Source organism: Gopherus evgoodei, chromosome 5, assembly GCF_007399415.2.
Source record: "Gopherus evgoodei ecotype Sinaloan lineage chromosome 5, rGopEvg1_v1.p, whole genome shotgun sequence".
Lineage (NCBI taxonomy): Eukaryota > Metazoa > Chordata > Testudines > Testudinidae > Gopherus > Gopherus evgoodei.
Window position 1 is genome coordinate 2,685,324 of NC_044326.1, and position 13,400 is coordinate 2,698,723.

At 48.2% G+C, this 13,400-nt stretch overlaps 1 protein-coding gene across 3 annotated transcripts in view; it reads right to left on the reverse strand.

Annotated features, from left to right (window-relative positions):
- Positions 1–5,159: 5,159 nt before the first annotated feature.
- The window catches only part of PAIP2B (poly(A) binding protein interacting protein 2B), a 43,848-nt gene continuing 35,607 nt past the window's right edge, over positions 5,160–13,400 (reverse strand). For all 3 annotated transcript variants that reach the window (XM_030563200.1, XM_030563201.1, XM_030563199.1), the window contains exons 3-4: positions 8,845–9,021; positions 5,160–8,221 (exon numbers count right to left, since the gene is read on the reverse strand). In XM_030563200.1, coding sequence (XP_030419060.1) covers positions 8,165–8,221; positions 8,845–9,021 — 234 coding nt within the window. In that variant the 3' untranslated portion in view covers positions 5,160–8,164. The remainder of the gene's footprint in view (positions 8,222–8,844; positions 9,022–13,400) is intronic.

A 13,400-nucleotide genomic window follows, 5' to 3' on the forward strand; every position in this document is an offset into this window, starting at 1 on the left:
CATCTGTCCCCCAGGAGCAGAATCTGTTTGTTGTAGGGCCTACAGGCCAGAAGCTGGGCCCTGCTCTGAGCTCACAGGAACAATTACAGGCCACCTGTAGCCAGCTCAGCTCTGTGCATTAGAGTGGGGAGCAGCTCCTCTTAGAGGATGGGGTGGAGGGGTGCAGGGAGGTGACTGAAATCCTCCCACTGAAACGGCTGTGATGGCAAACAGCTTTGACTGACCTGGAACTTCTGTGGGAAGCGTTGCCGTTTTCTCAAACTTCTGCGCTTCTTTTGGCCAGCTGAGAAGGTTTTACTTGCTGAAAACTAAACCCCCTTCCTCGTAATGTATTTCAGCCAACTTGAATTTTTGCTGAAGCTTATGGGGAATCACTTGCTGATCAGCCCAGGCCAGTGGAGTACAGGGAGCAGGAGGTCAGTTAAATGGTTGGAACAAGGGCTGGTTAGGCCATAGGACACCTGGGTTCTCTCTCCAGTTCTGGCCCCAGCTAGGAATGAAATCTAGCCCTTGAGCAGCCCAGAGCAATGCTTCACTCTGACAATAGCTTCTCAGGCATTTAGAGTCCTTTTTATTGCAAGGTTTTCTACCCCAGGTCAATGGCCAAGAACTGCAGCCTGGAGCCAGTGTGGAAGGGGCTAGCCTAACCTTTGCAAATATGGTATCAACTGACTTAATTGGGAGTTAATTCAGGAAAAAAAGTTTTAGCAACTGCCCCAACCTACTACAGCCTGGGTAACAAACAGGAAGTGGACTTGTTCATTTATTAGCATAAAGTTGGCATCACTGAAACCTGGTGGGATGATTCCCATGATTGGAATGGTAAAATCAATAGTTCAAACCAGTACAGGATTGAGTGAGCAAAAGGGCAGGGAGAGGGGTGCTCTATGTCCAAACTGGGATTACCTCTTTCCAAGTCCCTGATAACTTGGAAGAAAATGATCTTGAATGCTTAGGGTCAATGCCATAACAGGAAAAGCACAAGATGGGGGATTAGATGGTACCTGCTAGAGACATCAAATGGGAACAGGCTGACTGTCTCCTTACACACCTATCTGCAAGGTGTAGGGGGAAAAGCTGTGTGATCACGAGGGACTTCAGTTTGAGTGAAATAGGCTGGTCCTAAAACATCCTTGAGATTTCTAAACAATTTCCTAACACAACAAGTGTTGCATCCAACACAGAGGAGTTCTATATTCAATCTCATCTTGAGGAATAAAGATGAACTGAGCCCAGAGGTAGAAGAAATAATGGTAATTTAGGTACAAGAGTTCATGACTTCATCACATTTATAATTTGAAAGCAGAATAAAGTCCAGATCAGTACTATATACTCAATGCTTGAAAGGGGCCAATTTCACAAAGCTGAAAACAATTTGAGCTAAAATACCTTAGAAAAAAAGTGGGTGTGATAATAGAGAATGTTTAAGAACACTTTACTAAAAAGTCACAAAATTGAGAGACATGGCCTTTTTGGTTAAAAAAATGATCTAGTTTAGAGGGAAAGTGAAGGCAACTATAAAAAAATAATAAATACAAAATGTAACAAATGGAAGTTGGTAGTAATGAATATAAATCAGAAGCTAGGAACTGCAGAAAATTGATAGGGGAAGCAAAGGGACAAGGAAAAATCTGCAGCCAGCAGAGTTAAGGACAATAAGGAGTTTTTTAAATATTTTAGGAGGAAAATGAATCCTTACATGGGTGTTGGTCTACTACAAGATGGAAATGGTAGAATTATCAATAATAATGCCCAAAAGGCAGAAGTGTTAAATACCTATTCTGTATTTGCAAAAACAGATGTATCATACAGTAACTCTTTCCATTCCATGAGCATCTCACAGGAGAATATTAAATAGCAGCTGCTAATGTTGGTTTTTAAATCAGCAGGTCCAGATAACTTGCATCCAAGCATTTTAAAAGAGTTGGCTGAGGAGTTCAGTGGACTTTTAATGCTGATTTTCAGTAAGTTTTAAAGAAGTTCCAGAAGACTGACAGAAAGCTAATGTAAACATTGGCACAGCAAAGGGTAAACGGGATGATATGGGTAATAAAAGACCTGTGTGTCTGACACTGATCCTGGCCAAGATAATGGAGCTGTTGATATGGGACTCTGTTGATAAACAATTAAAGGAGGGTGATCTAATTAATGCCAATCAACAGGAGTTTATGGAAAACAGATCCTGTCAAACTACCTTGATATCTTTCCGTAATGAGATTACAAGTTTGGTTGATAAAGGTAACAGTGTTAAGGAATATAGAATTCTGCAAGGCATCTGACTTGGTACTACCCAACACTTTCATTTAAAAACTAGAATATAAAATGAACACGGCACACATGAAATGGATTAAAAACTGGCTAATTAATAGGTCTCAAAATGTAATTGTAACAGAGAATTATCATTGAATGGGTGTATTTCTAATGGGGTCCCACAGGGATTGCTTCTTGGCCCTACTCTATTAAACATTATCAATGATCTGGAAGGAAACAAAATCATCACTGAAAGATTGCAGATGACAAAAAGCAGGGGAGTGGTGATTAATGAAGAGGACAGGCCACTGATTCAGAACGATCTGGAACGCTTGGGAAGCTGGGCACAAGCAAACAATATGTTTTAATACAGCTAAATGCAGATGTATTCATCTACGACCAAGGAATGCAGGCCACTGTCACATGATGGGGGACTCTCTCCTGGGAAGCAGTGACTCCGAAAAAGATTTGGGGTCATGGTGACTAATGAGCAAGTTCCCAGTGTGATGCTCAAAGGGCTAATCCAATCCTTGGATATACAAACTTGAATCTTGGGTAGTAGAGAGGTTATTTTACCTCTGTATTTGGCACTGGTGTAACCACGGCTGGAACACTGTGTCTGGTTCTGGTGTCCACAATTAAAGAAGGAGGTTGATAAATTGGGAGAGCTCAGAGAAGAGCTACAAGAATGACTAAAAGATTAGAAAACCTGCCTCAAGGAGCTCAATCAGTTTAGCTCAACAAAGAGAACGTTAAGGGGTGGTGCTTACAATCTATAAGTACCTACACAGGGAACAAATATTTGACAATTGGCTCTTCAATCTAGCAGAGGAAGGTTTAATGTGATCCAATAGCTGGATGTTGAAGCTAGACAGACTGGAAATAAGGCATAAAATTTTAAAGGCAAGAGTAATTAATCATTGCAACAATCAAAAGGGTTGCAGTAGATTCTATATCACTGGTGATTTTTAAATCAAAATAAAAGTTTTTTCTAAAGTTCGGCTCTAGGGATTATTGTGGGGCAGTTCTATGGCCTGTGCGATGCAGGAGGCCAGCTTGGATGCTCACAACTGATCCTTCTGGCACTGGAATCTATGAATCTTCCCTTTCCTTCCCCAATTCCCCATCCGATGACAGCAGAAACCGCCCCCCCTCCCCCCCGCCGTACACACACACCCAGCCCTGAAATAGGTCACTGCCTCTTTGTCAACACTACCAGAGCTGCCATTTGGTTCAAAAGCAAAGCGCAGAAAAAGGTGCTTATGCCTCTTTCCAATTTTAGGAAAACATTTCCCGCTGTATTTCCTCCTTCCAACAGAATAAGACAGTGGAGCAACCGTCTCTAACACCACAGCCTGAAGACAACTGCTTATTTAAACACCATTTTGATCTGGCGTCACAGCTATAGGCACTGGCCATAGGACGGACAATGCTTCCTTTGGGAGCCCGGCTTGGCGCTGCTGTTTATTCAGCAGTTACCTCTGCCCCCTCACCCCCCTTTTGCAAATGGAAGAAAACAGGGCAAGGGGGTCTTTTTGTTTGAACTTTAGAAGCATCAGGTAAACCAAGTCTCATTCATCTTCCTTGGATGGTGAACTGTCAGCAGAGCTGAAGCTTTTCCAGTTCTTATATGAAAGGAGAGGTGCAACCGCTTTCTTCTCTCAATTGGCTGTACTGTATTTGAGCTAAATGTGTCCCCAACAACCCCAAGACCTAAGAAAAGATCACTTCCCCTTACAGTAGATCAGGACTCACGTGGTAATGAGGACATCAGCTGGCTGCCTAAAGACACAAAAACAGTTTCCAGATGTGGTTTTTGCCCTTTTATATAAACTTCGCTGCATGGCAAAGCAAACCCATTTTCTTCCCTTTGCAGATCACCTTTAAAATCTAGACCTGCCCAGGGTCCGTTTCTGTTAGGGACACAGGACGGGGAGGCACAACTTCCTATTCAGACTTCCTGCTTGAGCCTGCTATAGCTAACACCCATGTGGTTGTCATTAGGCCCCCTCAGAGAGCAAGGATCAGTGTTTAAAACATGGCCAATGCATCCACCCCTGGCCGCAGGAGATGTGGCTCAGGGGACGCAGCTATGATAACCAGAAAATCCCAACAAGTTCCTGCAGCCGCTTGCTTTCCCTGCCCAACAGCCCGGCCTTGATTGCAACAGGCCTGCAGAGAATTAACCTCACTGCCTCCACGTCTGGATTTGCCGATTTAAACCTGCTGCCTATTAATTTAATTTGGTGATCCCTAGTTCCTGTGTTACGAGGAGTAAACAACACTTCCTTATTTACTTTCTCCACACTAGTCATGATTTTATAGACCTCTATCATATCCCCCCCCTTAGTTATCACTTTTCCAAGCTGAAAGGTGCCAGTCTTATTAATCTCTCCTCTTACAGCAGCTGTTCCATACCCCTAATCCCTTTTCTGAATCTTTTCCAATTCCAATATATCTTTTTGGAGATGGTGACATCTGCACACAGTATTCAAGGTGTAGGCGTACCATGGATGTATAGAGAGGTAATATGATATTTTCTGTCTTATCTCTCCCTTTTTTAATGGATTCCCAACATTATTTGCTTTTTTGACTGCCGCTGCACATTGAGTGGATGTTTTCAGAGAACTATCCACAATGGCTCCAAGGTCGCTTCCTTGAGTGGTATCAGCTAATTTAGACCTCTGTCATTTTATATGTATAGTTGGGATTATATTTTCCAATGTGCATCACTTTGCATTTATCAACACTGAATTACATGTGTCTCTTTTGCAGAATGAGGACTTGTGAAAGAAGAAATTGACACAGGACATGCTACGGGGGGGATCTTGATGTCTGTGGGAGGTGCCCATGGATAAGGAGTTTGCCCAGCCATTAGAGAGACCTATGCACTATTCTGCACAACTCCAAAAGGTTTATTTTTAATAATGCATCATCTTAAAAATGTACAGCACGTCATCAGAAAGTGTTTTCAAAAAGTCAGAAAGAAGCCAGAGCAGGGTGGCAGGGGGGAAATTGAGAACTCAACCAGTGATACAAAAGAAGTTTGACCTGTATGCCCACCCTTACCACTCCTGCACAGTCATGTGGGCATTCATCTCTCATGGCAGTGGAATCCACACTGACCCAGCAGACTGGGCTGTTCCAAAGGGCAGCTGGAGTTTGAACATTTTTGTTCCTGTGCCATAGTCCATCCATCGCTAGATACGTAGCAAGGCGTGTGCTCTGGCTCCAGATAATGGAAAAACCCCTTTTAGAGGGGGCAACAGAAAGTAGGCACTGAAGGCAACGGCTGTACCCAAGAACAGGAGAACATAACACAACCAGGCCCAACCCTGCCATTGTGTAGCAATATTCGTATAGGTACCTGCAGATTTCAGTGAGACTCCAGTCTGAGCCACTTCTGATCCTGGGGGAAGTTTGCAAGGGAGTTTAGTGCTGGTTGAAGGCATCAGCCTGACAGCCACGGAGACTGGATTTCTCAGTTTAATCTCAAAGTAGGTCCCTTACAGAGAGCAACAATGCTGTGTGCTTTGATTGTGCCCCAAGGCGAAGTCATGCTCCATGGATCCTTCTTTTGAGCTTGCCAACACTGAAGCCAGCCAACACCGGAGCCAGCTGGCACGATGAGGTTTGCCAGACAAGTGGGAACTGGCCTGAGAACCTCACTCATTTCACACAGGCCAGTAAGCAGCCCTCTCATGTAATTAATTTCCATCTTACCAGCCCAGGCGAGATCTGAAAGGACTCCAGAATCCCCATTGCCAATCTACTGAAAAAAAGTTTGAAGGGACGATATAAAAAGTTGCAGCAAGGAGGGGAGATTAAAAACCCGGTGACATTCTAAAGATGGGAGTTTGTGGCCTGTGTTGTACATGGACAGAGCAGAGAATCCCAGTCTACTTCACCAAGGCCAGATGTAGTAAAAAAAAAAAAAAAAAACCTAGGCAACCTCACTGAGAGACAGCTGGTTCCACCTGGCACAGAGGTTGCTGAGCTTGGTTCCCAGAAGGAGGAAGCCACCAACCTCCCAGAAGATGGTTTAAAATCCAAAGAGGCTGGGGCTCTGCGTGGGGAAGCTAAAGCCTGGATCCCGCGGGGCCTCCTGCTGCAAGAGGAGATGGCTCCAGCTTGGCACAGAGGAGAGGGAAGCTGTGTGTCTGTCTGTTCCAAATAGAGCTGGGCCTGCGGTTTCCCAGCTCCTGTTAAAATTTCTGGTATCTGCTTCTACAGAGAGCGTGATCCTGCAGGCCCTCTGGCAGCCCAAGGGCTAGGTGGCGGGCAATGCCTCCTAAAAGCCACTCCCTCCCCCTTACGCTGAAGGTTCCCCAGCCTTCTGTACAGCCCCAGCTAGTCCATCTGACAGCTCCCAGGGAACTTCCTCTGCCCACTCCCCCGGACCAGTCAGGATGGAAATCCCTTCCTGTTACAGGAAGTTCTTGTGTTTCCCAGACCAGTGTCTAACCATGGCTCGGAGGCTTCAGAAGTGACTTCAACTCCTGCAACCCAAGATGCTTTTAATCTCTAAATATCTGGAGGCCTAAGTTCTATGGGGACCGTGCCACTGCTGAGACAACCCCATAAGGGTTAAATCCCAAACCATGGGACCATTCAAAAAACACTGGTTGACAACATGGGCAGCATCTCCTGCTCCCAGCTGGTTCCCACAGGTCTCCTGGGGGCTCTGATTTGTTTGCCAACAATTCTCATCAGCTCAAAGCATTCGTTATCAGAAGCCAAATTTGCCTCCAGACCCACAAAGCATCTTACACAGCAAGAGGCAAATTGTGGGGCACAAGTCAGGCCATCAAGCCAGGCCCCTCCGTGCCTGGGGAAGGTGATGACCAGCAGCCCCAATGCTTCTCTCAACCCATGGCAGCATTCTCATGACACACTCGTGAATGCCCAGGGAGCAGACAGACCACACTCCAAATAGCCAGGGCCTGATCTTACAAGCTGCTGAGCATCTTCTTCCAAGGGGAGCACAGCACCTTGCAGGATGGGGCCCATAAGGAGCGCACCAGACGTGGCTGGATCGTTCTCTCTAAGAAGGGTTTGCCGTGTGAGCTGGAACACACCTTTCCACAGCATGTCAGGGAGTGGGAGCATTTAGTTCCCTTTGGGTTTGTTTTTCGTTTAAGCCAAAAGGTGGGTCACTTTGCCTAGTGATTTGTAAACGGCAGATGCCGGAGGTTTCAGAGGGGCAGCCTGCAGTGCTGAATAAGCTCAAGAGCCAGAAACAAATAGCCAAGGCGAATGGACATTCTGTAGAAGGAGCCATTTCCCTGGTGGTCACTTGGCCTCCTGCTGATCTGATCTCCTTGGCTTGAGAACTTCCACCAACAAGAAACGCAGGCCGGGCTCCTCTCAATCTGCGGAGAGTTACCCAGTCCAGTGGTTGGTGCATGCAGAGGAAGGGCGTTCGTCGTGTTTCCAGAGGAGAACTGGGAAATCCAGCAGGCTGGAAGGATTTCGAGTCGCAGCCTCATTACGCTTCGGCTTTTCTAAAATCCCTGCTGAACAGAAATCGGAAGCGCACCCAATCCAGATCCTTCCCCAAGCCCTACCCTTCCCACAGCACTTCCTGGCCCGCTGCGGATGGGAAGGAGAGCAGGGAACCTGCTTTCAAAAATGGCCTCTGTTAGCTGGTTCGAAGCACACACCTGGACTTGGCCATCGACGGAGTAGCAGTCGCGAGATAAGCCCGCAGGGCCGCAAGTCCCAGAAAGCCGCCTGCCCAAACAAGAGATGCTATAAAGGAAAAATATAAAGGTACCCGAGAAGCTTATAGAGCAAGATTTCCCTGCATCGCGGCGACTCCATTCACAGTGCCGAGTTCGACTCTCGCCCGGATCCTTCCCCACCCCCCGCTCCCACTCCAAAAGCCAGGGACACAGTCTGTTTGCCTGAAGGTTCAGTACTTCACTCCAGGAACAAACTCCTTGGCATCAGGGTTCAAGTTGCTTTTGCTCTGAAATAGAGGAAAGGGAGATGGATCATTCCTCTCACTGTGCATTCCTCTCCACCTCGCCCCCCTCTCCACCCAGAGATCTGGCTGCTCAAGATGCCATGTAATGGGAACTGATGCAGAGCATCCCCCCACCATTCGTCTGTGCTGAGGGATAACCCCCACAGGCCTGCTGCAAGGCCCCATGGTCAGCAGTGTTTTCCAGATCAGATCATCTCAGGTGCCTGGGGTTACCCCCGTGATGGGCATGACTCATTCCTATGACAACCAGCCACCCGCAGACCCAGGAGGAAGCACAGCAGAATGTAACCCCTCGGATATAGCGAGATGGGATGGTTACTCCTGGCCTGTGGGATCATCATGGAAGGAAATGAGAATCATCAACCCTGAGGGGGTCTATCCTCACCATGCAGTGGTGATGACACAAGGGCAGAGTAAACCCCACCAGCAAGAGGTGCTCTGCCCTCACTGGTGCTCCCCACCCTGAGACAGGGCGGAGCAATCCCGAGGGACCAATGCCCTATGTTAGGATATGGATCTCTGATCACATGAGAAGGACCAGGGAAGTGGGAGGGTGAAGGAATAAGCCGCCTAACATCATACACAGCCTTCTCCCAGATCTTTACCAAAATATCCTCTGAACTGCAACTGTCGCCCACCGAGAGGCCATTCAGCTGCTGCTGCAGCTGCCCGATGCCCTGGGGCAGGTCGCGTGATGGAATGAACCAGTCCTGGTCCTCTTCATCCAGCATCTCCTGGAAACAGCGGTCAAGGAAGTCCTGCTCCTGCAGCTCCTCCTCCACCTGGTCGGGAAGGGGAAAGAACCATCAAGGCCGAGGGTTGCAAGCCACCTGCCTTAGTGTGCACAGCATGCTCAACACAGTACATGCTTCTGGCGGTCAGACTAGATGATCACAATGGTCCCTTCTGGCCTTGCAATCTATGTATGAAAGTACATCTCCCCTTGCCTGTAGAAAAGCTGTGGGATGGACACTTTAGGAACATAGCTGTGGGAAACCCATGCCATGCTGAGACATGCTTTTACCATGCCAGAGCCACGGTTTAATCCTGGGCTAAGATCTGGCCATGCTGAATGCAGGTTCTTCGCACTTTTGAAAATTAAACTTGGGGGCTTAAGTAGCTGGCCTAAAACCCTGGGCCTAAATGACTGGCCCAGGTAGGTGGCAGAGCCAGAAACAGACTCCAAGGTAGCTAGGCAAAGCCAGGCGTAAACATGGCTCTCAGGGTGTAGACGACGTCAGAGGGACGGCGAACGGCACGCAGCAGTCAGTGCAGAAGGGAGCGCTACAACTTTAGGTCCATCTACACTACACACCTGAACATGCCAGCACATCACTCCCGGCCATGACTACGGCGTGTGTGTTCCAGCAGAGCTTGCTCATAGCATGCGTCGCGCTGGGCATTCGAGCCAGTCAGAGGACTGTGACAGTGGAGGTTGAGATGAAATGTAGATGGGGCTCAAAGCAGGAAGCCCAAACATTTGCAAGGCATTAGCCCTGGGAAGGTAATAGGATTCTACAGCCCTGCCTTCAATTGCTTGTTTGCTTCACGCTGCTCCAGCCTGTTATTAACACACACAACAGCAATACAACACTGGAGTGCCAGCACTGCAGGGAGCGTTCTGGACAATTACCGTAGGACGCAGGGAGGCAGTGTGCTCTAGTGCAGTGGTTCTCAAACTAGGGCCACCGCTTGTGCAGGGAAAGCCCCTAGCAGGCCGGGCCAGTTTGTCTACCTGCCGCGTCTGCAGGTTCGGCCGATCGTGGCTCCCACCGGCTGCGGTTCGCCGCTCCAGACCAACAGGAGTTGGGGGAAAGCAGCACGGGCTGAGGGACGTACTGACCACCACTTCCTGCAGCTTCCATTGGCCTGGAGCAGCGAACCGCAGCCAGTGGGAGCCACGATCGGCCAAACCTGCAGATGCGGCAAGTAAACAAACCGGCCTGGCCTGCCAGGGGCTTTCCCAGGACTGCCAGGGCCACCCAGGATGGGGGACAGTGGCACAGCTCCTGTCATCAGGCTCTGGGAGGAGAGAGGGCGTTGGCCTCCAGCCCACAGAGTCCTAGAGGGGGAAACCGGCTCCTGAGAAGGGAAAGGAAGGAGAGGTCTGAGAGAAGAAACCCAAGGGGAGTTGAGTAGACTCCTATGGGGGGGGGGGGGGGGGAGTCCTGAAACAGGGCTCCTAAGGAGGAGCAGGGCGACCGCGGGGCAAACTGCCAGAGACCCTGCGGGAGGCAGCCAGCATGGGCGATCTGGCTGCAGAAGTGGCTATTAGTTTGGCCCATAAGGGGCAGAGGAAAAACAACTACTTGGATTTGTTAGGATTTTCACTTGGACCTTTTTGTTATTCCGGAAGGGACCGAACTTTTGACTTGGTTGGAGGCCGACATCTAGACGACCCAGCGAGAGGCAAGCGGTTAGCAATGGCGCCGGAGAGCAGTGCCCCTTGCAGCATCGCACCCCGACACAAGGGGGAGCTATGGGTGGTGGGTACACTACCTCTCATGCCCTTTTCTATCTATAGTGCAGCTCAGCTCCAGGGTTCGGTGGAACATCAGTTTTGCACAGACGTGACAAAACCCACCACAGAAGTAGCTCAGCCAGTCGCTTTTGGCGACACGCCACAAGGCAGCTCAGACAAACATTCACACTCTGCGTGCAGGGGATAAGAAGTGAGACTCTTGGAGACGAAGCTTGCCCTGGGAGCTTTCCATCAAAGAGTCCACAATCACTAGTTAAACCCCACCCAGCAGTGTGCTGATGCCGACACATGGGGGCAGGCTACTCCTGCTGAGCGAGCACACACTGGAGAAGGGAGAACTCCTCCACCCGGGCTCGAGCTCTCCAACACAGCCAGATGGCGGAGGTTCACTGGAGGTCGAGAGTAGAGATCCACCTGCCATAGAGGGAATCGAGGACAAAAAAATGTAACTGAAGATATTCAAAATCAGGAGGTAGAAGGATTGAAACACTGAGTGGATGTTCTCAGAGAACTATCCACAATAAATCCAAGATCTTTTTTGAGTGGTAACAGCCAGTTTAGACCCCATCATTTTATATGTATAGTGGGGATTGTGTTTTCCAATCTGCGTTACTTTGCATTTATCACCACTGAATTTCATCTGCCATTTTGTTGCCCAGTCACCCAGCTTTGTAAGATCCCGTTGCTACTCTTCACTGTCGGCTTTGGACTTAACAATCTTAAGTAATTTTGTAACATCAGCACATTTTACCAGTTCACTGTTCATCCCTTTTTCCAGATCATATTGGGTTTTCGCAGCCGCTCTAATCACCCCCACCTCCTGGTCAGGGGGTCGGCAGTATATTCCTGCTGCTATGCCCTTACTGTTTAGGCATGGAATTTCTATCCATAGAGATTCCATGATACAGTTTGATTTAAGATTTTTACGATATTTGCCTGTGTTTTCTTTCACATATAGTGCCACTCCCCCACCAGCACGACCTACTCTGTCATTCTGATATATTTTGTACCTTGGTATGACCATGTCCCATTGATTACCACTGGTGCACCAAGTTTCTGTGATGCTCGTTATATCAATATCCTCATTTAACACCAGGCACTCGAATTCACCTCTCTTAGTATTTAGTCTTATTGCATTTGTATACAAGCACTTATAAATTGGTCAATACTTAGTTGTCTGCCTTGATGGGATATAAGAGAATGGGACTCTTATTTGGTCTGACTGTTTTTTCTTCAGCTCCTACCTTATCGACTTCTATCCTCCCTCTTTACCAGCATGTAGAGAATCCCCCTTAATAAGTTCTGCCCCACCTCCCCAAAAGGAAGACTATGTCCAAACTGTGCTCTTCCACACCTGTTGGCTTTCCCCCTGCCCTTAGTTTGAAAACCTCAATGACTTTTTTAATTTTACATGCCAGCAACTTGGTTCTGTTTTGGTTTAGGTGGAGCCCATCCTTCCCGTATAGGCTCTCCCTTTCCCAAAAGGCCCCCCAGTTCCTAATAAACCTAACCCCCCCCCCCATCCCTACACCAATGTCTCATCTACACAGTGAGATACTGCAGTTCTGCTCTGGAACTGGAAGCATTTCAGAGACTGCTACCATGGAGGTCCTGGACTTTCATCTCTTACCTAGCAGCCTAAATTTAGCCTCCCATGACCTCTCTACCACCTTTCCCTATGTCATGGATACCTATATATACCATAAGTACATAAGAATAGCCTACTGGGTTAGACCAAAAGTCATCTAGCCCAGTATCCTGTCTTCCAACAGTAGCCAGTGCCAGGTACCCCAGGGGGAATGAACAGAACAGGGAATCATCAAGTCATCCATCCCCTGTTGCCCATTCCCAGCTTCTGCAAACAGAGGCTAGGGACACCATCCCTGCCCATCCTGGCTAATAACCATCGATGGTCCTGTCCTCCATGAATTTATCTAGTTCTTTTTGGAATCCTGTTATGGTCTTGGCCATGACAAGCTGTTCCTCCCCAGCACTGCACACAAGTATGTTTAGATGTCTTAAGAGACCTGCAACCTTCACACCCGGCAGGCAATTCACCATGTGGTTCCCCTGGCCATCACAAACCCAGCTATCTCTGTTTCTAATAACCAAAGCCCCATGACTATTACCTGTCTCTTCCCAGATATCCTCTGGAGGGATATCTTCAATGCAAGGACACCGTGATACCATCTGGAAGGAAGGTCCCAACTATGAGAGTGTTTTCCTCCATTCCAGCTTGATGTTCTCCTTCCAAGACTCTCGTCCTTCTCAACAGCCCAGAAGTTGTCAGAGTGGGGATGGGGCCGCTCTGCCATGTCCCTGAAAGTCTCCTCTTTGCACCTCTTTGTCTCCCTTCACTCGTCCAGTTCAGCCACTCTGGTCTCCAGAGCCCATAGTTGGTCTCTGAAGGCCATGAGCTACCTGCACCGAATGCACACTTTTGCCACCTGCCCACAAAGCAGGTAATCATGTATGCTGCATTCAGTGCAGTAAACTGGATGTCCTCCCCCACCCCTGCTCTGCTGCTGGACTTCTTTTTACTCTTGCAGGATGTTTTTGTTTTTGTTCTTCATTAGGGATGGGGGGTGTTATCAGTCTAAGCTTACAGAATGTTTGTTTGGTGCCTCTTGCACACAGCCAACCCCCAAACTCCCTCGCAAACAGGGGAGTTTTGCTAGC